Below are 25,479 nucleotides of genomic sequence, written 5' to 3' on the forward strand. Positions count from 1 at the left end.
TATTATTCTTTTAACGGAAGACATCGGGCGTACATAAAAAACAAACAAATTTAACTGACTCTTTATACTATCAAAAGCCACAATTTGAGTGATCAAGTTGAATTGAAATCAACTAAATGATGCTCCTAAGCAACATTCAGTACATGTAGCAACTTCGGAAGTTGCACTCAAATAGCAACTGTACCTGTTTACACTAAAATACTTGGCACTGAATTCAATACTGCATATATAAGTAAAAATCGAGGTGTAAACAAGGTCTATGATGAAAGATCAGCAGGTAATTGAAGTTACAGGTGATCAATTACAACGCTTCCTCATTGTAATACCTGGTATTTACACCTGTTGACTGAGTGTGACTACATCCTCTATGGACCTCACCTTACTGCCTCTATCTAACACAGTGGTCCCAAAGGTCACACAAAGATAGAAATATACATCCTTGTACAAATATGCAATCTTGGGTTTGTTACTTCAATTCTAACTTTTCATCCCTAGAGTAATTTTTATTGCTGGGATCCTATTTTCAATGGTTTGAGGATATGTGATTTAAAGTTCAAAGAAAATAGAATCTGTCAACTTTGACAAACTGCAGTCACGCAACAAAAATAAAAAATATTTAAGTTTTAATTTTAACAAAGTATACATTATGATCAAATTGGCTCAAGACTCCACTATCTTTCGGTGTTTCCAATACAATACAATATTTTAAATGAGGGCAGTCAATATTGGGATTCTTGATTCATTTCATAAACTTTCCCAATACTTCAGGCAAAATCTTTTTGAATTTTATTTTTCTAATATGTGTGGCACCACGACCAACTGAACCAGATGTTGGCACATGCGGTCGAGTCGGAAATGTCATGATAACTGTAAAATATAATTTCTTTCAAAATAACGCCTAGATATTGTCTGTTTTATGCTCTAAATCTTTCGCTAAAACTATTTTTTCAAGTGAAATTACTCTATTTTGCACAAAAAATGCAACTATCTATCTCCTTCTTGTGAGATGTAGAAATGGTCAAATTTACATAAAATCTGACCAATATCAACTCCTTTTGCAGGACAATTACATCACAGTTTAACCATCAATAATCACACTGATCACAGGTTTACATTACTCACCTTCTTGTTGACATTATCAAGAACCAAAGCAATGGTATCTGGATATTTGGCATTATCTTGGTGGGCTACCATGTGACTATTGAGATGAAAAACACAAACAAAAACACATGCAATTAATTGTTTTAATTAATTAACACCCCTTTTATTATTAGCTGTATAGATCCCAGATCAAATCCTTATCAAGATCATGCCTAAAACTGTTATGCATAAATCACTTTGAATAGCAATTGCATAAGTTCGTCTAGCAATTTTCATGTAATTTAATTATGCACAAAATTTCGACTTGACCAAAGCAGTTGGATTCAAGATCAATTGGATTCACAATCAATGATGCATCCATTTCTTAAATTGGAGAAAAGTGATTGTATCATCACATCATGGCAAAAACAAGTAGTCAATAGTAAGGAAATGTTTGTTCACAGCAGTCACACTAAAACAAAAAGAGTTGTTTATCTATATACTTTAATTGTTTATTAATTTCATTCTAATTCTGCAATGCAAACCTCCTGCAATTCCCAGTGATTTTGAATTATATTTTTCTAATGTGTGGCATTAAAACAATGACCACTATAAATAATGTAAACAAACTTTTACTTATCTGTACTTAAATTTACGTTTCACAACAGATGCATTTGATTGACATAATTATGTTGACTGATAATAAATTTGTAGATAAACATGCACATATCCTATTTATGGTCATGTGTCTTATGGTGGGGCACATTTGCGTTACAAGCACTGATTTTGATCATTTGTCCTCCTTTTCACTAAAATTGATACATGACTAAAACTATACATCTCACACCAGCAAAACTATACATTTTTGGAAAGCTTATGTTCCAAGGAATCCAAATATGCAAATTTGAAGTTGGTATACAGGGTGCGTAAGAAAATATATAGGGTGATATCATGAAAAAATTAAATTTTACTAGTAAATTGATTATTTACTGCATTTGCTACTGATATGGAATACCTCAAATGAAATCTAATTTTGTGACAGGCAACACTATGAGCTTTAATAAAATGTATACTTTTGCTATGTTATGATTGACCAAAGTGGTGATACAGGGTGCGAAAATATACGTAACTTCATGCACAAAATGTTGATTACATTTTTGAAAATATTTTCTTTAGAGTGTATCCTACATTTATTTTAACTGCATATTTAGATTCCTGGGGTAAAAAGCTTTCCAAAAATGTATAATTTTCCTATCTTAGGGTGTATAATTCTCAAGATAAAACAATTGAAAGCCAAAACGCATGTTGTGACTGAAAATTTTGGCATTTGTGTGTAAGTGAATAGTAAAAAATTGTGGTTCTTGTGACTTGCAGTTCTCAGTGAATACTTGTAAACATGATTAGATGAAATTAATAGCTGAATATGAATAATGAATGAACAAGCTATCATTTGAGGTATGATTTGCATGTATAGCACACAATTTGACAATGATATAATTAAAATTCAAAAAGATATCATGTCTTCAAAGCATTTGCCATAGAGATTGTACATGCTCCTCTACCACTTATCCTCTACCACTTATCCACCAGGTTTATCTTCGTTAACATTTTAATATTTTTCACTAATTAAACAAATTCAAATTCCAAATTGTGAAACATATTTGAAAATTAGAATAATCAAGCTGTATAATGAGCCCAAACTTGATGCAATTGGACCAAGAATAACTTTGTGACAACAAGTTAAATCAGAAAGGGGAGAGAAAAATGTAACGCCACCAGGTATTTTGTGGTCCCACCATAAGGCACATGACCTTATATAAAATGTATCTCTGTTTATGTATAATTCTAATACTAATAATTGTATAGAGCTTGCTTGTCATGTCACTGCAGTATTTGTGTACCCCTCAATAAAGAAAGCTTCACCTAAACTTGCACCAGGAAACCCCCTCAAAACTTAGTCACACTTTGAAAAAAAAAAGTGAAACAAGCTATTTTGCACATTTATTAAACTGATTTTTCTTTTCTTTGGTAATTACACAATTCTATAACTTTTCATGTTTTATCACATCTAGAAATCACTATTGCAGTTCAATTGTTCAACTATTATGTCTCCAGGCCTGTTATCTGGCAGGATTTGCGCTTTTTAATTTCATCTCTGATTCCGAATGCGGAATGCGACATTTAATATATATGATCTGAATTTTATGTCAAATGCTTCATTTAACTTCAGACATGATAATCACACACAGATATTAGAGAGATTACTTTCAAGGATGCTGCATCATATATCACCCATGCTTGGGTTGGGCCTCTATGTTACATTCAAAACAGGTAGTCCCAGACATTGATTGACCGCCAGGAAGCCACTACGACTGGCCAACGTCCCCCGTAGGCTTTATATACATGCTCAATAGTGCAAATGTAAACAATATATATTTGGATCTCAGTTGGCCTTATATATATATTAAAGGCATATTTATGATACTAAGCACTAATAATATTCACAATTATTGTATGCAGAGTGACCTAAGGGATGACTCTCTTACTGGGATAAATATTGATGCTCATCTTGCACAAAAGCTTAAAGGAAGTTGAGTTAGGTGATGATGTATCATGCATAGCAATGGAGAAGAAAAGAGGATGAAACTAAGGCTGATATCGACCAGCAAAACAAAGGAGGAAAATTGAAAATTACCCATTCTGTCAAGGGCTTCAATTTTGACACTTGTCCATTTAACTTGACAGTTGTAAATAGGATATTCAAGTTGAAATCTATACACCCCCTATGAAAGACATGAATTAAATGTTCCACACAGGGAGTGTGGATTTCAAATGGGGTTACCTGAATGGATGCCATTTCAAATCTACACCCCCCTGTGTGGGAGAGACTAATGTCATGTCTTCCATATGGGGTTTATTGATTTCATTTGGAATAGCCCCGTGCATCAGGCAAGTTGCAACACTTGTTATTTACCTGGGTATTTTTATTTTATCATGTCATCCTTGTTAAGTAAAACTTACTGAAAAGCACACAATAAGTTTAACTTAAAGGATGTCTCAGGCAATCACAACATTATGCCTTAAATGTTAGAAAAATAATTATAAAGCACGAATCACATGGTTTTATTTTTAAAAAAACCTCATATTGACCATAAAACAACTAAAACAGTCGGCTCTCAACACACAATAGTCAACATTTCCGTGCCAAAATTGTCTAGTGCAATGACGTAATGGTTATTTGTGCTTAATTGTTGTCAGCCTTCATTGAATTACTGGGACGTCATTGCACTAGACAATTTTGGCGCCCGGGAATTTTGAATATCGTGTGTAGAGAGACGGCTGTTTTAATTCGTTTTTATGGTAAATATGAGTTTGTTTAAAATAAAACCATTTGATTTGTGCTTGATAATTAATTTCCTAACATAAACCTGAATTTTGATTATTTTATGGCATTCTGGTTCAGCAAATCACTGATAATCCTTTTAAATGAACATATAATAAACATGTAATTAACAACAAATGTCTTGATTAATTACAGCAATTGATCCAATCTGGGCCACCGGGTAAGTTGATTTAATAATCATATACAGGAAATTGTTGCACCTTGTTCAATTGTATCACTTCCCACAACAAGTATCTATTAATAATATCACCTTGACCTAAGAGTTAATGGCTGCAATTAGGAAGCTGTTTTCCTAATAGATAACTTCTTGAAATAAGTAGTCAAATGAGTCCCTATAGCTCTTACAGGGGCCATGGTACAGATTATGAAACATGATCTCTGTGGCATTGTCTTTTTTAAAGACAGTTCTTGTTGGGGATAAAGTGCATTAGGGGAGAGGAATCTGGGAAAGTGCTATTTGAAGGAGGCACATTAACTTTAAATGGATAAACAGTCATTTAATTTTGACCACAAAAAATGTAACACTAACAACTGCTCGATATTTTAAAAGAATAATTTTGTTGTGATGCTACTGGATTCCACTCCAAACTGTTTTCTTCATATTATATCCTTTTAAGTAAAATAGAGCACCCTCGATCAAAATAAACAAATTTAGTGTGTGTTAAGTACAGGACTGCCACAATTCATATGGGCAATTCTTTTTTTGATTTTGCTCACTTTTCTCCTTGATTCTTTTGGTGCGAAAAGCTATTAAGTTTGGTTTTCATTTCTGGATGTCCGAGCTGAAATCTAGTTTGCAGGCAAAAAATTACCGTATATATACCTTTAACAAATTAAGTAATTTATACTCAAATGTTTTACTTTCAAAATTTTGTCTCACCCCAACACCTAAAACTGCAGTAACTTACCTGGAATCAATCCCATCTGACACGTTGACACCAAGGAAGTGAGGTTTAGGGAATGTAGCCACAAAATGTAATGTGGAAGAATCAAATACTCTCAGCACACCATCAGCGCAACCAACATACAGGTGATCCTCACTGGCTGATAAGCAGAAGGCGCTTAAAGTCTAGAAACACAAACCAAATACAAAATATGAGAGATTGATGTAGAATAAATATCAGTGGTTTTAAACCACACAGATTTCATCTTTTATATTGCAGACATATCCTCATTACGTTAAAAAACAATTTCGTACAAATTACAAGATCTTTGACAGATTTAATTTGACATTTGTTCCTTCTCTTTTTACCATTTTTTTTTTGTTCGGTGCAGCTTTTAAAAATATAAAACATGCATATTTCGAAGTCAAATATGATATAAATCTAAATTCTGATAAATTAAACAGCTATTAGTAACCGATGCTGAAGTGCAACATTAAAACACCATCGTTTGTTAAATTTTGAATGAAAAATAAACTTCAGACATGCATTTTGTGTGCTTGGCATTGTACCAATAACAAATGCAAACCATACATTCTGTTCTCCTAAAGCCGTTTCATCTCCAATTACTATGTCCTGCATCAAAACACTAGTCCTTATTAAAGATTTGATAATGATCATGCCATGCATATAGATGTCATGCATGGAATAATACATTAGGAGGTACAGGCACTGTCTAGGGTGGCAATTCAAAGCATTGGGTCAAAAGTGATAACACAAGTGGGTGGTTTGTTGTTGGTAATTTGAAAGAAAATGGTGAAGGTGTACTTAATTGATAATAAAGGAATTGTTATATAAACTTATGTTGTTTTGAAGTATAACTAAATATAAAATATTCAGGTTGGAACGACTTCAATATTAAAGGAAAATGTTACTATAATTTACCAATACTTTATATAATATGGATCAGTGTTCCCACTAAGGCTGTATGGTGCACAATTAGTACCAGGACTTCACAGATTCGATGCAAGCCTTCCAGGAAGAAAAAGTAAAAAATAGGTTTTGAAAAGCTTATTTCCTAGTCTTTTGCCCTGTGAAAAGATTCATTGATCTGAAAATCTCAATAAATGGTCAAATTGGCCCAACAACAAAGTTGTTCGATGGCAGGGTTGTAGCTAGAGTAGGCGGCACTGGGTGGTGGAGCCCACCAGTCACTTCTGGAGCCCACCACTGAAGGTTCATTTTGATGCTAAAACCCACCAGTGCTCAAATTAAAAAAAAAAAACATGTGTATTTTGCCAAATATATTCTTAAAAGTGTCCACTTTTGTTGAAATCTTGCAAAATTAAGCAAATTCTGTAAATTGCTGCCTGGCACTCAATTTCTGCTTGCTATAACCCTGTTAGAGGGAACACTGATATGGATATCTTATAACATACATAACAAGAGAAAAGTAATACATACATTTCACACATAATATTATGAGATAGGGTACATCAAATCAAAAACAAGTAAATCATAATTCAACTTGTTAATAAAATGATAACAGGACACGATAAAAGCGTGAATGCTAATTTAACTGTACCTTCTGTTTGGGAAACTCTCTACAGTCTGTCCAGATAATATTTGTCTGAACCAGCGAAGGTATGATAGCAAAGAGGCAAAGGTCAGATCAAGTAAGAAAACATAGATCGCTACATATACACTTATATTGTATACATCAACTCTTACAAAGCTATATTTAGGCCTGCTAAGAATACGCGATTTTTTTTTTTTTTTTTTTTTTTGCGATTTTGCGTTTTGGCAATTTTTTTTTTTCTTTGCGGTTTGGAGAGTCCCTGGACCTAACATCCAGGGACCATTTAAAAAAAAATTTTTTTATAGATTTTTTCAAAAATGTCATAAAACACAATTAGAGCCAAAATACGCAAATTGCGGCGCAAATAACGCAATCGCGTATTCTTAGCAGCCCTAGCTATATTTTTGTTTACATCAACTGTTATGCCACTAGTCGTAGGTATCACGTTTCACAAGACACTTTATAGCATAAAACATTTCATTGCGTGAGTGGAAAAAATCTGCAATTGCTGCCTTGAGTCACTTTATTTTTATTACATGTTGAGCTGCTGCCATGGCTATTTGGGTTAGTGACTCTTGAGATGCTTTTTTTCAGCAACATGATCATCTCAAGAGTTGTTGCACAGCTTTTTGAACTCACACAATGATTTAGTATTTTAAACATAAATATGAGAACTCACAAAATCACAACTGATAATTGAATGCCAATATCATTATAAAATTGAAGTAAGATGGAAACACCTCCCTCCCTCCCTCCCCCTCCCACAATTTTTTCTCAAGCAGACACTTAATAATTTTCTCAGTGTATGTCAATATGTAACTAAGTTTTCCACCAGATAATATGGACAACCCATGAGATATTTGATACTTAATAAATATACGCAATGGCTCAAATGTCGCCTTTTGGCTTTAAATAAGTAATATGTAATTATTTTACACATACTTTTTTTCAAGAAAATTTTTATAAAAAAATCCTGAACTTCAAATATAATTCCACATTATATGCAACAAGTATTTTTTTTTATATCCTTTCTTATTTTGGGGCAAATTGTCAAGCATTTGTGACATTATCTGTTGCAAAAATAGAAGCACTACAAAATGTATTTGTATAATAACATTCATACGATATGGAAATACAGGTCTCCCCATCAGTCTATATAAATACCTGACAACATGGAATCAATATAAACAGCATATATAAAGTCACACAAAGAAATAACCCAGTTGATCATCCATTCCTGTTTTTTACTTCTTAAAGCTAAATTTTATGAACTAATTCACCCAAAACTTTGTAAAAAAGGTTTTTAGCCATTCTGAAGTAGCTGCAATAGCTGTCTAATAAGCAACTTATTTTAATAAAAAACCATAAAATACAAGCTTTTTATGAGTTTCCTCCTTTTTTAAACACACCAATATTGCATGCTAACATAAGACAGTTGTACCTATGTTTGCACCTAAAATATACAGGCAGTTTTTCTCTTCCACAATATAACATGGACAATCAACTGCTTTATTTTTTTCTTGACCTAAAAGCATTAAAGCTGGAAGCAAAATGGTTAATTATCTGAAAAGATATGAACACTGATCAGCTATGCTCAGTTAAAAACTTATGACCCATTTAAAACACAAACACACACTGTATATCTCTAATGCAAATTTCAATTTTTTTTATGTAACCATAACTTAAAATCAGCTTGAATATCATGTACACTAAATATTCTAGTGAGATATTTACACTGTTTTCATGTATGGATCACATCATCAATATGAAGCAAAAGCAATGATTCTATGTAACCTAGAGTAAAGACTTTCTTCTTGCACGCTTTGCAGACAAAGTTAATTAGGTTACAATGCCTTAAGGCAAACACACAATTGTTATTTCAACCATCAAAACTGCACACATATTAAATGTTTAAATATTTGTCTTTCCATGTTGCATTAATGACTTAAACTATGTGCAATAAAACATATTATTTGTACAATGTTTCAGATAGATGTTTATATTTGATTCTCAATTCTGTGTGTGTGTTACTAGTACATACAGGGTGTCCCAGTGAATTTGGACTTAAATTAAAGTGCTGATCTCTTGCAATTATATTATCTGATGTAATGTATCAAATAAACTACTTAATTGACTAAATTCTTATTTCTAACAGATTTTAAAATACAGATCCACTTGTGTGTCTGACAATGCATTTGTAGCAAACCCTGATTATATTTTTGTGGTATGCACATGATTTTTGTATTAAAACTCACATGTTAAAAATGATATAGTAAATTAAGTCCATTTTTTGAAACTAATGTAACATTACCACATGTAAGACAAATTCTTTGGGACATAATTGTTTCAAAGATATCAACAATTTTGTTGGGACCACTTTTTTGACACCCTGTAAATGCATCATAAATTTTTTTTACAAGTGCTTCATGACTAAGAATTCAACCAGTTTGGTGTGATCATCTGCAAGACACGCAGGTAGTTTAGATCCCAAACACAGATAGGACACATGCTATTATGAATGTAGTGATACTTTCTTCATTTTAGGATTGTAACAATATACAGTCTTGGAATTATAAAATCACTTTGGGACTACCTTCAGTAGAGAATTTTAGTGGTGTGGTCCATTGGACTAAAAGTGCATCTTTTGAAGAGTATTCCAAAGTTATGCCCTTCTACATGTGACACGATGTGGTCCATGGGCCAAAGGAGGCATTTTTGACAATTGAGTTACTATAATTATGACCTTAAACAAATGATAGGCTATCTAATACTGAAAACAGCTAAGGTCTAGCATACTTGGTATTAAAATTATGAAGTTTTGTGATTTCTATTTGTGTTTTATGGTTTTTATTCCATATTTTTGCCTTTATCTCAGTTTCAAATTTGCCGCCTTTGGCCCCCATGGATAAGATTGTGTCAGTGTCACATATGAATGAATGAATGAATGAATGAATGAATGAATCTTTATTTCCATAATAAAAAACAACAAAATACAAAGAAATTCAACATCATAAAAATAAAACAAGACAATTATGGAGGAGATGATCGAAAGGCCAATAAGGCCAGCATTGAACATCCCTTACAGAACTAAATTAATACAACAACAAACAAACAGAGTATATTAAGCCTATCACACAAGAGCAAGAACGGGGCTCCAAGAACTAGTTGTAAAATGAGATTAGCTGTGTTTTATTTTTGTTTCGATAGTGTTTGATTGGGTTTGCTACTTTAAGGTTATCGTTCAGGGAATTCCATAACAGTGGGCGGTAGTCCTGATTGAATGATCAGTGAATACTTTCTTGTTTCTTGTTTGATTATACTTATTACTGTTTCTTGTGTGATAGCTATGAATATCGGATCGTTTTAGAAAGAAACTGTCAAATGAACATGGCAGTTGTTTAATAGAATATTTATACATGTATACACCTAGTTCTAGTTTGAATATATCATATACATTGAGCATATTGAATTTATGAAATAGTGGTCCAGAATGGCTTCGATAATGGCTATTTGAAATAGTTCTCATGGCCCATTTTTGGAGCAAATGTATTTTATCAAGATATGTTTTACATGCATTCCCCCATGTAAGTATACCATAATTAATATATGGCAAGACAAGCGTACAATAAAGCGTGTGCAAAACACGCCCAGGTATAAAAAATTTCAACTTGTTTATCATACCTATATTCCGTGAGATTGTTTTTGAGATTCCGTTGATATGGTTTTTCCATGTGAGATTTTCATCGATAATTACACCTAAATATTTGGTTTCGGTTACCCTTTGCAAGTTTGTACCATCCAAAGTAATATCTCTGTTTTCTTGTGAATTATTTATCGAAGTCATTCTAGGGGTACCCATAATCATGTAATTAGTTTTACTAGCATTTACAGAAAGTTTGTTTGCTTTAAACCAGTTACTTACTGCGGATAACTCTTTATTTATTAATGACATTTGATTAGCAATATCATTGCTTGAGTATAAAATTGTCGTATCATCAGCAAACAATACAAAGTTTAATATAGTCGAGGTATTCGTTATATCATTTATGTACAAAATAAATAGTAAAGGACCTAATATTGAGCCTTGAGGGACTCCATAAATTATACTTTTATATTTGGAATTTTTATTATTGAAGTTCACATATTGTTTTCTATCACTTAAATAGCTCTTGAACCAGTCATAAACAATTCCTCTGAATCCAAAATGTTCTAATTTATGAAGTAGAATACTATGGTCAATAGTGTCGAAAGCTTTTGATAGGTCTAGAAACACTCCTATAGTAGTTTCATCATTTTCTACTGCATTATTTATCTTATCAACCAGATGCATAATTGCCATTTGAGTGGAATGATTGGCTCTAAATCCAAATTGTTTATCATTGAGAATGTTATTATTATTAATAAATTCAACACTTCTATTAAAGATCAATCTTTCAAGGATTTTGGAGAAAACCGGCAGAAGTGATATAGGTCTGTAATTTGAGAATATCTCGGCATCATCTTTTTTATAGATAGGGATTATCTTAGCTAATTTTAATTGGGTAGGAACATATCCTGTTGACAAAGACAAATTAAAGATTGCTGTAAGAGGTTGAGCAAGTTCTTTAGCTAGTTTTTTTACAACGAAGTTTCCTATGTCGTCATGACTCTGCGCTTTTATTCTGGTCGAATTTGTTGATTATTTTCAAGATCTCTGATTCAACTATTGGTTTCAGAAATATACTGTTTTGGCATGGTTCACTTAGATAATCGTAATAATTTTTGCCAGAGTTATGAATTTGAGATGCTAATTTTGGTCCTACATTAACAAAGAAATCGTTGAATTCGTTTGATATGACTGTTGGGTCTGTGATTATAGCTCCTGAGTCCCGTTTATACTGGTCTGAGAGCGTTTGTTTTTGTGTTCGCCAATGACATTGTTGATTGTCTTCCACGCTTTGCCGCATATTATTTTTGACATTTTCAATTTTTTAAAATAATAATTGCGCTTTGATTTCCTGATTATGCCATGTAATTTATTTCTGAATGTTTTAAATTTTTGATGGTTGTTGTCATTTGGACATTGTAAATATTGCTTATATAACTTATTTTTGTTATTTATACTGTTAAGAATACCTTTGGTGATCCACGGGGACCGTGGATCTTTTTTACGCTTACTGGTACATCGTTTTAGAGGTATGAATTCATCATATAGACCTTGAAAATGTTTTACAAATCTATTATAATCATCTTCAGCATTATTATTGTCAATAATCTCTTCCCATTTTACCTTTGAAAGGCTACTTTTTAATTTTGCAATATTTACGTCATTATGATTTCTTTTATAGTAACATTTATTTGTAGGCTTATTACTTGTACTATCCAAACTCAAATTACTCACAACAACAGTTGGCAGGTGATCACTAGTATCAGTAACCAAAATAGCCGATTTTATTACATTATCACAATTAGTTAAAATGTTATCAATAAGTGTAGCTGTAGTTTTTGTGATTCTGGTTGGTTTATATATGGTATACATAAGTAGTGATATCCTATTGAATAAAAATGTCTCAGCTTTCATGGACTTTGTCATTAATAATGGGCTATTCCAGTTGTAAGTCATGACCTTAATCTTGCAGGGAGTGTGAATTTTAAATAGGGTTACTTGTTAAGTGTCAGATTCGAAAAGAGAAGGGGGACCATCCCCAGTTCTGATATCTGCAATCAATCCTAGGTTCCAGGATCGTGCATAGGTAAAAAAACTGTGCACGTTAAGCCAGTGCGACAATACTCAATTTGAGGTATGCACGTATTTGAGAAGAAGAATAGTCAACTTCATTTGAAATCCACACTCCCACTGTGGGAGATGATGGTCATATCTTCCATAGGGGGCAAATGGATTTTAACGGGAATAACCCAATTAGTGCATTGGAACAAAATATTGAATGCAGCAAGCAAGCAAAGAAAGTAGATGTATTTTGAAAGTTGCACAGAGCCCTGAACAGAGCAAGGGTGTGACCAAATGAACAATTGCATCATGTACTGGGGGTGCTGGTAGCATTAGCCACCTTAAAAAGCTCAAATTTTGCATTTCTAAACTTACGTACCTCACTGAGTACTTTGCGTAGTTTACACATTTTGTAATTCGGAAGCTTACAACAGTTTCTTAAATTCTTTGCTTCCCTCTACAAATGGAATGCAATAAAGTGTAAAAAATGCAAACTTTCTCATTGTTAGTAATTGTTAGTGATAATTGTGCAAATCATTTCCGGGATATGCGAAATGTGAAACTGACGTCATACATAAGTGTGATCCCTTTGTTTTACAAGGGATCAGCAATCACTCATCATAGATTTGAATGCTCACTTTCATGTTCAGAGAACTCAAAATTACTGGATACACCTACACCTGTTTACTATTATCAGCAGTTTTATGTGTGATGTTACATTCAAATTTTGCATCTCCCCAAGATGATTTGCATAACTTCCCAAATATCTTGCCAAAAATGTCTTTAGGGAACAAATCAAAATTCCTTTAGGGAACAAACCAAAAGTCCAATGATGCCCTATAAGCGAAACTGCTTTCGTTAGGACCCCTCCCTCCCTGTAACAAAACTTATGCAAGTATGAAATATTGAAAATTCCATCCTGAAAAAAAAAAAAAGAACTTTTATATTTTAACTAATATTTCAAATGTTTCTAGTTTTTACAGACATAATAGAACTTTTTGACTCCCTCCTCTAGAACTAAAGAAAGGACTTTACTTTATAGGGTGTGATTGAACTTTTGCTTTGTTCCCTTAAATATTCTGTGGGGTAAAGTCACTTTGTTTGTTCAATATGCAGTTAATTCTACTCTTAGCATTATTATTAAAAGTTAGTAAATTGTTCCTGTTACTTGAGGAATACTTTCACTAAGATTTGCTATATTTTGTAGTCTCAAAATTCACTCAAATCCACAATGGAATCAGTGATTTATGAGAAGTTTGGGTACCTACAATGCATTACACCTCTTTTTGAAATTGGCCCTTAATGAAAGAAAAATGCTTTATCTGTCAATCAAATTTAATTCCATCCTAGATACCTACCCTTAACTCCACCCACTTGTCCAGTAGTCTGCTGTCGTTAAATTCACACAGCAACCCTGATTTGGTTATGCAATATGTTTTGCTAGAATTCCTGCCTTTTCCGCAAGCGACTGAACAGAAGAAGTTGTTTCGCTGCTCTCCAAGGATACCGGACCTCCCATTCAAAGGAATAGTTTCTCTTGTCTGTAGGATTAAATGAAAGTTAAATTCAATTCAAATATAGAGCACAAGGACACAAAACAATATCAATAATAAAACACACACAAAATAAATGTTTTGTATTTTTATCCATAAAAAGCAGAAAACATGTTAAGGATTTTGGAAATCGAAATAAAATGGTCTAATTTTAGGCCAAATTGTGCAAAATCTCTACTGGATGTCATAAATTTCATACATTTTCAACTGAAACTGGCAAAAACAGCTGGATTGTACATAAGGTGCAATTGGAATTGAGAAAGCACTGAAATCTTCCACAGGGGGTGTGTGGATGCTAACTGGAATAGTCCAATGATTGATGTACTGTAACAAGTAATTGATATCATATATTTGGTAAACTCATTATGGAAGATGCATAGTTCCATTCTAAATTTATTCTATACAATTTCAGTACCATAATAAATGAATAAATTAATTGTGAAAACTAACCATGTACCATTAATATCTAGTGACAGTAAGCATGGTAAACATATCAATAGTGGTCATCAGGGCAAATGATTCAGATTCTTTTGGCTTGTCAGATTAATATGGCATTAACTTCCTGAATTGATCTTGATAGGTACAATGTTTACAAGGCAAGGGAACACACAGTCTGCAGATTAAGGTGATCATCAATCACTTTTTTTACAGTAAAACTTCAAAACCTAGATTTGCATTCACATTTAAATCTGCCTTTAGATTGGGATAAAGACTATTATTTTTTATCAAAAAGATACACAAATATTTCCAGGCCAATTGCAAAGAAACAATCGCAAAATGACTATTTACCACATCTGATAATTATTGACTCTTTGTACATGGATGTCTATATACAAGAAAAACATTGATTTCTGAGTGGACTTTCTGATGCAAAAATAATAAACAACACACAATATATTATAAAGAATCTTACATTATAAATAACATGAATTCTGTGAAAAAAGCGACTCACATATTTCTCAAAACTACCAAATTACAAAAACAGATGTACACAAAAACAACAGAAGATACAATACATATTTTGTTTTAATATCCAGACAGTACAATTTCATAATTATGGACCAAATACATTTAAAATGTACCCACTATTCAAATTTAAAGATCAAACAGATACAATAAAGGTGAAATGACATCTTAAATCCCACAGTGACCTGAAATCTCAATCTAACATCTTTTTCCTCAAGAACTATTTTCTGTACAAGTTTCCAGTACCTGAAATCATGCTATTTCCTGGAATCTATCATCCCTGTCAAAATCATTAGTACACCACACAGTTTGGCAAGGCAAAGTGTACAACATTCCATATAGAGCAAAGAAACATCCCCAATTACAAGTCACATGGTACCAAACCAACATGAGACACAATTTCTGTCATGTGTTTCTTCCCTCAATCATCAACAAGACATGATGCTGCACTGCAACGCATCATTATGTAACCCTTATCACTTGTTTAATTCCTCTAGTGAATTTCTTTGCTCCATTACTGCCTCACAATGTACTTAGTACAGGCCATTACGTATACATCCATAATGTACACAATTGTTCTTACATAAAGTACAAATTAACAATCTGGTGCTAACTGCAATTTGTTTAAACATAGAAACCATGTATTTTTGGATAGCCACATGCATAGGAACAGGGAGATGATCATGTACGTATGATAGCATTTTTGATGTAAGATTAGCACTTTTGGTGAAAGCAACTTGAGATGATTTATAAAAAAAAAAAAAAAAAGTTCAGATAGATACAAAAGTAAGTTCCAAAAGAAGTTAACAGAAAGTTTTTAAAAGGACAAAAATGTCAATGTTATGCAATATGTTGCCTAGATATGCCTGAACCAATTACATCACACATACAGTGTCTTCCCCTCCAGGGTAATAATAGCATTATGTTATGTATTGCAGACATCACATGTACACATACATGAACACCCCCATATATATATTTCAAGACTTACGCTCACCTTACTCTTTGCTGATAAATACCAGAATTTCACATTTCGATTGCCGACAGTTACAAACATGCCTCCATCCTCTGAGAAACATAAGCCAGTCACCTGGATGAGAATGGCAAAGCAAGAAATAATAATGTTATTATTTTACAATTCCTCATATCAAATTTGCAAGATCCCTTGTTTTGTAGAATATATTATACTTAAAGCTTAGGCATGAATGGAAAATTGTTTGCGGTTTCCTTCCTGTGAAGTTTGGGCACTTTTAATTTAATTTTGTTTGTCTATTCACCAAAATCCATGAATAAATTCACTAATTTTAAAATTTAGGTTTCAAAAATACAATATTTTACCTAGCAAGGTGCAAGAAAGGACACGGACAGTAAAATAATTACTTATAACAGAACTGTGTGGGATTGAAGGGGCAATGAACTTATGAGACAAAGTTTCCCCCACAGCCCTACACCCACCCATCCCATTCATATACACAATACATAGGCAGGTAGCTGAGAATAGTTTAGTTATGTGGGCAACAAATGGGCTAAATAATGTATCTGGGCACTGATTTGACTATTTTGATGGTCACTTAAGCTTTTTTTCCGGCCTAAGCTAGACATTTGCATTATGTATCTTTCAGTATGTACTATTCAAGAGACATAAGTAAGCCCACGACTCATCCTAATTCCACTGGGACTTGGTTGTCTTGTGATGCCTGTTTCACCTTTGGTGACACAGTACAGTTGTGTATCAACAATCACATGTCTGAGTCCATGCACAGTATAATGAACAAGAAAGTGCATCTCTGTACATCGACTCAGACAATGCAAAGAAAAGGATTCAATAAGTCAGAATCTTTTTTCTTTCCCTCTTTTTTTTCAATTAAAATTCATAAACTTTACATTAAACTGTAATATAAGATATGTGACCATGGCTAAATCAAGTTTGGTCAGTAACATTTATTTCAACTTTCAACTAAATATAATCCATATGCCATATTTTTCCCGTTTGCACTACTTCCAACTGGAAGTTATTTAACTATAATATGTTACAAAAGGAAGTGATATCCCTTTAATCAAATGCATCTATTACATTTTATACAGGTTGCTAACTGAACCTATTGTGGTGGCGGTTACTCTAGATTCCAGAAATGTAATGTACTAATTATTTGGGATTAAAATAATTTTGTCCTGTTTTGCCAAACAAAACATATTCTTTAGTTGGAACTACAATGCTGGCCATAAGTGTTGGGACGGTTTGATAGGGTAATGTAAATAAGCCCCCCACTCCCCCGATCAATGTTGAATTCGACTTTTTTGGTCACACGAGCCTTGTGGCACCCAACATTGATTGGTGGGGAAGGGGAGGGTTGAGGTGTTAGGAAAGTGTTTAGGCTTGACACCAAAGAAACCTCCACTTTATCACGTTAATAATAACGGAAATAAGGTCATACTATAGTGTACGTTTTCCATAAGTGTCCCAACACATTTTGGCCATGGTTGTATTTGAAAAGTTGAAAAAAAATCATCTAATTTCAGTTTTTTGCTTATAATTCAAAAAGTAAATATGATATTGACACCAAATTTGGAGCAGTTAGAGATCTTATCATGTGGCTTTACCAAAAAAATTTTGGATGGCTACATTTGACATTTAGGGACTGGTCACTTAAAATGTCTTAAAACGATATTTTGGCCCTGTCTAAGTTCACTATTCGTCACTTTAACTGTCAAAAACTTGGGTTTTAAAATGGAAAATTATTGTTTCCACCAATTAAAATGTTACATTACAGCTATAGAAGAAAATAAAAGTTATCACAACATCTTGTGATCAAAAAACAAATAAAGGAATCGAACCCATGCACACTTGTTTTCCCAATTTACCGCAGTCTACCACAAATGAAGCAACAAAATACAGAAAAAAATCAGAACGGCCACGGGCAGAAATTGAGAGTAGATCGCGGAGGATACGGTGTAATAAAAAAAAAAAGAATAACAAAAAAGAAAAGAAAAAGATATATAAATAAATTCAGGGGCTCGAACCCGTGTCCACTGTGCCTTTCATATGGCAATGATTTTCCATTGCACAACAAACTGTATATACGCTTGTAAAAGAAAAAAAGTAATATTATATTAAAATTTTTACTCTTTAAAGATATACGCCGATTTTGTCCCGATAGTCATTTATCCCGACAAAAACTGCACTAAATGTGGAGCACAATGTCAGCCAACACCTGCTATATGATAAATATTCAGTTAATGAAACAAATGCCGTAAAAATGTATTTTTTGGACTGTATATCGTGTGTAGAGCGATATTTATATACATGCATGTTGAATAGCATTATATTATAGTTTAAGTCTGTTGAAGTTACAAAAGCAGCTCTGTATGCAATGGATACTTTATCTTTAAAGGCGTGTAGTACACGGGTTCGAGCCCCTGAATTTATTCCGTAGATTTCAAAAACTGAACTTTTGTTATTATTTTACAATATCCTTCATCATATTATATTCGTGTGCTCTATTAATTTTTGCCAATGTCCGTCTTCTTTTTTTTTTTCTGTATGTTCTACCTATATTTTACTTTCTATACTTACTATAAGTTTCTTTGAAAGCGCTTTAATAAATTTCAGTCATAAAATGTAATTTAAGCCTACTCCTGCCGACTATGATTATATTTACACGATATACTGTTGCAAATACCACATACGTTTTTGATGCAAACGATGAAAATGATTAAAGTTTGTTGTTTTTTTGTCTAAAAATTAGCTTTTTTTTTTATTTTAAGTATTTTTTTCCCAAAATCACTCTTTTAAAAGACTTCAATCAATTCCTGTCAACAAATATCATGTATTTCTGGCGATTAAATCACTACTCTTTCAAAATAAAACGTCTTTTTACGCAAAATACGTAGTTGGCATAGGCTAATAATGTTCAGAACGCACTGTAAAATACATGATATTGCGTATAAAACGTGACCGTATCCCTAAATCACATGAGGAAAATGCAATAATTTTTATATAAGTGAAAAGATAAATAGTTTCTCCGTTTTCATGTAAAATTTGATGAAAATCCAAGCTATGGTTGAGGAGATATGGGCCAAAACACACATTTTAAAATTTGATTTTTGTACCTTAGAGACAATGCTGGCCATAAGTGTTGGGACGGTTTGATAGGGTAATGTAAATAAGCCCCCACTCCCCGATCAATGTTGAATTCGACTTTTTTGGTCACACGAGCCTTGTGGCACCCAACATTGATTGGTGGGGAAGGGGAGGGTTGGGGTGTTAGGAAAGTGTTTAGGCTTGACACCAAAGAAACCTCCACTTTATCACGTTAATAATAACGGAAATAAGGTCATACTATAGTGTACGTTTTCCATAAGTGTCCCAACACATTTTGGCCATGGTTGTAGCTGGCAAATTTTAATACTTGACCAATTTTTGGAAATAAGGGCCAAAAGTGTACATTTTTAGGGACTTTGTTGTATTTAATGATGGTCAAGCCTGAAGACTTGTACAAAGACTAATCAGTCTATGCATTCTTTTTTTTTTTAGCAAATACATTTTCTATTCTATTATAACCAATCATTAAAACTAAACATAGGAATTATAAGATTATTAGTAATATCTTAGCATATATTCAAGTTTCTGAATGCTCAGACTTGTTTGTAAAGTCTTTGAATTTTGTGTGACTGCAATTATAAGAAAACATGCAAAATTACATGTTTTTGGCCTTTATTTTCAAAAAATTTGCCAAATATTATTTAAAATTTGATTTTTATTGCCAGTTAATTCCAACTAAAGCATTAGGATTTGGCTATGTTTCATATGGCAAAACAGGATAATATTTTGCATAATCCCAAAAATTAGTGTATTTTTCTGGAATCAGGTGTAAGTAAAATAAAAAATAAAACAACCCTTCAGTTTTTCACTTGTTTTGGTTTAAAAAAAACCCACTGCGTTAATTTTGTACATCTGACAACTTTGTCATAGGCAAGGAAAACCCTCATCATATGTCATACTGCATATAATGAATTATTTCCAAACCCTAATCCAACAGATATAACCATAACATTTCCTCTTTCTTTTATTACAATTTTCCTGTTTTTCCATTTCAAAACCAGACGGAAATTTGCTAATACGTCTGGGACAGAATGTCGTAGGTGGTCGTGCAGCAGCATCTCGCTCACCTTGTTGGATATTTTACCAGAGCACACTTTAGCACCTTCTTTCCAATTCCACACATTGACGGCCATGTCATGCTGTTCACCGATCGACACCACATAGCGTAGGTTGGGTGAAAATGCCTGCAAGGTGAAGAATAAGATTGTAAACAAAATGTTAGCGTCACCTTCAATGTGAAGTACTTAAATATATAAGTATCAATTCAAATTGAATATATATATATCAACTTTAAGGGGGTACTACACCCCTGATAAATTTTGTGACTAATTTTGAATTTTTCTCAAAAATAACTACACACTGGTAACAAAAGTGATTATAGGGGCAAGGAATTTCAGTGATTCAAGACAAGTGGTTCATTATGTTAAGAAATGAGGTACATTCTAGCGGTACTTCTTTTCTTATCATAAATAACGTATTGCTTGTCTTGAATCACTGAAATTCCAGTGTAACTAACTGGATTCCTTGCCCTATAATATATTTAACTTTTGTTACCAGTGTGTTATTATTTTTTGAGAAAAATGCAAAAATAGTCACAAATTTATCAAGGGGTGTAGTACCCCCTAATCTATTTTATTGACTCTAAAAAATACAAAGTACCTGTGCCCAAAGGTTCATTAGCTTCAATGCATTAATTTTAGAATACCAATCATAAATTCCACAGATACTAGTGTCATCTTTAAAGATAATATTTATTGTTTTAACATCTGCTATTTTGAAGTGCAGTCAACGGTAAATTAAGTTCTCCTTGCCATACTTGTCTTTGTAACAGTACTGCAACCAGACCATACCGATATATTAATCAGAATTAAATTAAAGGCCAGATAGTGCTCATTAATGACAAGAAATAAATGAAGTTCAACTTGCAATCTGCAAATCCAATACTTCTACTTGAGCTACTCTTCTGGGTGTAAATCTGTGTAAAATATATTCAAATCCATGGCCTTGACAGGTAATTCTATTCAATTAAGAATTCCTGATGATATAGTGAAGAGCTTTGCTGATGTACATGTTTGAAGTTTGCCATTTCAAAATATCTCCTGTGAACATACCGTAACCACCCGGGTATAAGCCCACCTTCAGCTATAAGCCCACCCCCTATTTTTCAAAACATTCTGGGAACAAGGGTGCACTCAGGTATAAGCCCAGTACTAAGTTCTTAAATCAAATCAATGATTTGCTCCGCTCTCATATTTAAGAACAAATATAAAAAAATATCAGTTGATAATTAACATTCCACACTTATTATTTTAAAAAATTGACCTTGATGATAGAAATTACTGGTACATTGGACATATACAAATGGGGGGGTGATTGTTCTTATTTTTAAATTCAAGCACTAGCCCTTCCCCGGTTATAAGCCCACCCCCATTTTCGAAGTGAAATCTGCCGTCTAGGGGGTGGGCTTACCGAGTGGTTACGGTATATATTGTGAACTGAGCTTTGTACATTGATTTCATATAGATCTACATGTTATTTCTGGTTGACAAATTCACTGCAAAATGTGATTGTGGCTTACATGTTGGATATCCCAGAAAATCATATTGTCTACATTAATTTAAAATTTTGCTAACTAATAAAGCTAAGTGGTCCTTGAACAAATAGGGAAAGTACCTTTCATGAATGCTTTCTTATACCTGTTTGCATGAGTGCTAATACAGGCCTACAATGGATGTACACACTGATAAAGTTTCCTATTGTAACAATTACAATAGCCTAATTAATTAAAATGTGTATGACATACAGCATTTTGTCCTCCAGCAATCACCTACAGGTGTAAGCAGGACCCAAACAATGATTATGAAAATGTCCTTTGATATTTTTGTTACGCAGCGCGCACATGTTACATACACGACAAAAATATATAATTTTAATGAAACGTAGTAATAAGCTGATGGCTCTGTGACAGGTGGTTATGGCATATATGACAGCTGGAACAATCTCATTACATGAAAAGCACAGTGGATGTGTGTGGCTAGTAATATTAATAATAACTAAATATTGATCAACATATAAAATGTTACTATTACAAGCACTGGTTTCTATGTTTCGGCACAATTATGCTACAGTGAGACAGGACTGAACTTCAATGGTATTATTGACTGCTCATTAGCTCCACTGGAAAAGGTTCAGTGAAGTACGAGTCCCTGGTTCGAATCCTTCCATTATATAGGCCTATCTAAATAAAACGGTTTTCATTATTACAGGCTGATGGTCATATGGTGTGGAAGTTTTTAAAGGGGCCAACTTGCTGGATTTTAGTTTGTTATGATCATCATGGTTTGATCCCTGTATTCCTCAAGATTATCAAGTAATACTTAAACTGTAATGATTGATGGACTGGACTCTATAAAGAATAAAATAGGCTGTATTGTGTGCAGCCATCCAGCTCTATGACAGGTATTGACAAACCTAATAGAATCTCTTGACTTAGGCTTTCCTGTGCTGACAGCAGAAGACATATCATGGTGCTATGCAATTCCATTTGAAATACACATTCCCCCTGTGAAAGATCTAGCTAAAGTCTGCCACAGAGGGAGCATGGGTTTCAAATAGAATAGACAATTGAGCAACTTCCATTTAAATCACTCCAGTCAATACAGATAAAGCCATGCAGGTTTCAGTGGTTTAAAAAAATTAATCCTAACCAATTTCACTTTAAAAAACATACTCCCTCTGTGGACTTTCTATAGGGTTTAAGGACCAGCACAACAGGACTATAACCGTGCCAAAAATAGCATGACAATATGGGGGTACAAAGGTCACTCCACTACCCTGGGTATTTAGGGTAAAATGCAATTCATGCTTGGAAAACTTGAACAATGTTTTTGAATAACAGGCATTTACATAAAATATTTGTAACTTTTAAGTAGACTGTGCATAAAAAATAATCTCTCAAGAGAATTTTGTATGAATAAAACATATTCAGTATATTTTTTGTAACACTACAAAACCTTGATTTGGCTGTATTGTATACAATCCACACAGTTATACTGTTATATTTATTTGGAAACTAGAAAGCATAATGCTGAATTGTTGATATATGATAGCCAGTAGCTCACAAAATAATATTCACTGCATACACATATTGTTGTGGATATATATTCCCTGTCAAAAAATTGTGCATGTGCATACATGTATGCCACATAATTGACGCAATTATAATACAGATGTGCAAAACACATCAATTTGAAGAAAGAAAGTAATTCGATCCACTTAAATTGAATCCCAATTTCCCTAATTAATTAATATCTTTTGTTCTATCCCAGAGTTCAAATCCTAGGATGAGTCAAAATAAATTATAAATGTACCTCTTAACAAATGAATGGACCTGTAATGCGCAGAACAGCATTTCTATGATGTGAAGTTTATAGCAAATTCTTATTCAATGGGTGCGTCTTGTAAAGAATTCACGTAATTTGATTGGTTTTCTGGTGTATAATATCTCACAATAGTTGATAGTGATATTAGTCAGGGCGCGCGCCGCCTCGCAACGGCAGCACGCGCGAGAACTAAGAAAGCGATTCGGCAGCTTAGATGTTCGTGATGGTTTCGTTCATTTAAAACAACGGGGATGTCCTCACAAAAGTAACTTTATTTTTGTCTGAAAAAAGGCAGTTTTTCTCGCAAAAATTACATTAAAACTGAATAAGAATGAGAATAAAAGATAGGATGTTGTCTTTTGTCTGCTGGCCAATATTTTTATCGTAGTGGATACCGGCTATTCCACTACTCAAAATATTGGCCAGCCCATCCATTATGACATGATATTGGATAGGCAAAAGACAAAATCCTATCTTTTATTCTCTAAATATTAAAAGTTGTCTTATATACCAAGAGTGAGCAACATCAAGAACAAAACACAATGTGATTTAATTCAGCAACTTTATCGCTACGCACATAATCCACCTTCCCTTTAAATCACACTGGAAATCCTGAGGAGCATTTTGTGCACCATCATGGTATCTTTCTATCATGATTTGACGATAGATAACCGTTAGTAGTTTCCTCCTATTTCACAGATAGGTCAGACAGATTTGAGTTCTTTGCTCAATACAGATATCCTGGTATCAAGATGGGTGTCAACAATAATTAAGGCAGTAAGAGAGAAACAATGTCTGCAAACTAAGATAGATGTGATGAGCAATTGCTAGCTAACATAAATAGATCCTGAATTATAATTTTGCCATATAGTAAGCCAATGGAAACAGTAATTTCCTTGACTGGGATTTGAACCACAGACTTTGCTCCTGAATAGGAACAGTTGTGATTTACATGTCTTTATGAAAAATCAAATCTGAATATGTATAAGAAATTTTTTAAGAATGTTAAATTTTAAAATGAGACAAATGGGGCAAATCTGGAAATTGAGCACATCAAAACAAACAAAAACAAAACAGCTTCAGAGCTGATCTATTCTCCTGATATACAGCATTACATAAAAGTTGAAGACCTACTGTTCTTTTCCCTCTTTCTTATGCTAGTTTCATTCTACCGCCTGATAATACATACAAACTATCATGGTACTGGTAATTTACATTTTATTATAGTTATGTTTGAAATGCTTACACGGAGATGCATTGTGGCATATTAATAAATTACACCAAAGGTTTGCATGTTTAATTCATCAGTGAAATATTATGATACATACTAGTATTTAATATTTGTTCCTTATGGATGTCCCAGTAGCAGCTATCACCTTAGCTGATGGGAGTGGTCCTAGGGATTTCTGAAGGCATTATAGAGTATTACAGCCACACTGTTGAAAGTACTTTGATGAGTAATCTCAGTCTATATGAGTATGGATGACTCTCTCATGTGATTGCATTTCAAATCTCATACCGTCTTTTTTCGTATCTAAACAATTATTTTACGTACTTTGGTTTTTAATTAAGGAAACAATTAAATGGGAAGCACAGGTGTATTGAATCACCTGTGTGCAGTTAGCCTTCACAAAAATGGGAAGGGACAAAAATACTTTGACCACAAGCTTTTAACATATATACATGTATTACAATTCATTGGTCATCATTAAGTACATAAATATAGATAATTAGTAACTCATTCTACGTACTAAACCGGATTAAATAATTGCTGGTTAATATATTGTAAACATATTAGTCAGACAACGGAGGGGAATTCCTCTTTA

General features: G+C 33.2%; 1 protein-coding gene across 1 annotated transcript in view; it reads right to left on the minus strand.

Annotated features, from left to right (window-relative positions):
- LOC140152256 (uncharacterized) overlaps nucleotides 1–25,479 on the minus strand; it is an 88,485-nt gene that overhangs the window by 24,055 nt on the left and 38,951 nt on the right. Inside the window, exons 7-11 of the mRNA XM_072174561.1 lie at nucleotides 20,339–20,455; nucleotides 16,167–16,259; nucleotides 14,009–14,191; nucleotides 5,392–5,552; nucleotides 1,123–1,198 (exon numbers count right to left, since the gene is read on the minus strand). Of these exons, the coding sequence (XP_072030662.1) occupies nucleotides 1,123–1,198; nucleotides 5,392–5,552; nucleotides 14,009–14,191; nucleotides 16,167–16,259; nucleotides 20,339–20,455 (630 nt within the window). The remainder of the gene's footprint in view (nucleotides 1–1,122; nucleotides 1,199–5,391; nucleotides 5,553–14,008; nucleotides 14,192–16,166; nucleotides 16,260–20,338; nucleotides 20,456–25,479) is intronic.

This window comes from Amphiura filiformis, chromosome 5 (assembly GCF_039555335.1).
Source record: "Amphiura filiformis chromosome 5, Afil_fr2py, whole genome shotgun sequence".
NCBI lineage: Eukaryota > Metazoa > Echinodermata > Ophiuroidea > Amphilepidida > Amphiuridae > Amphiura > Amphiura filiformis.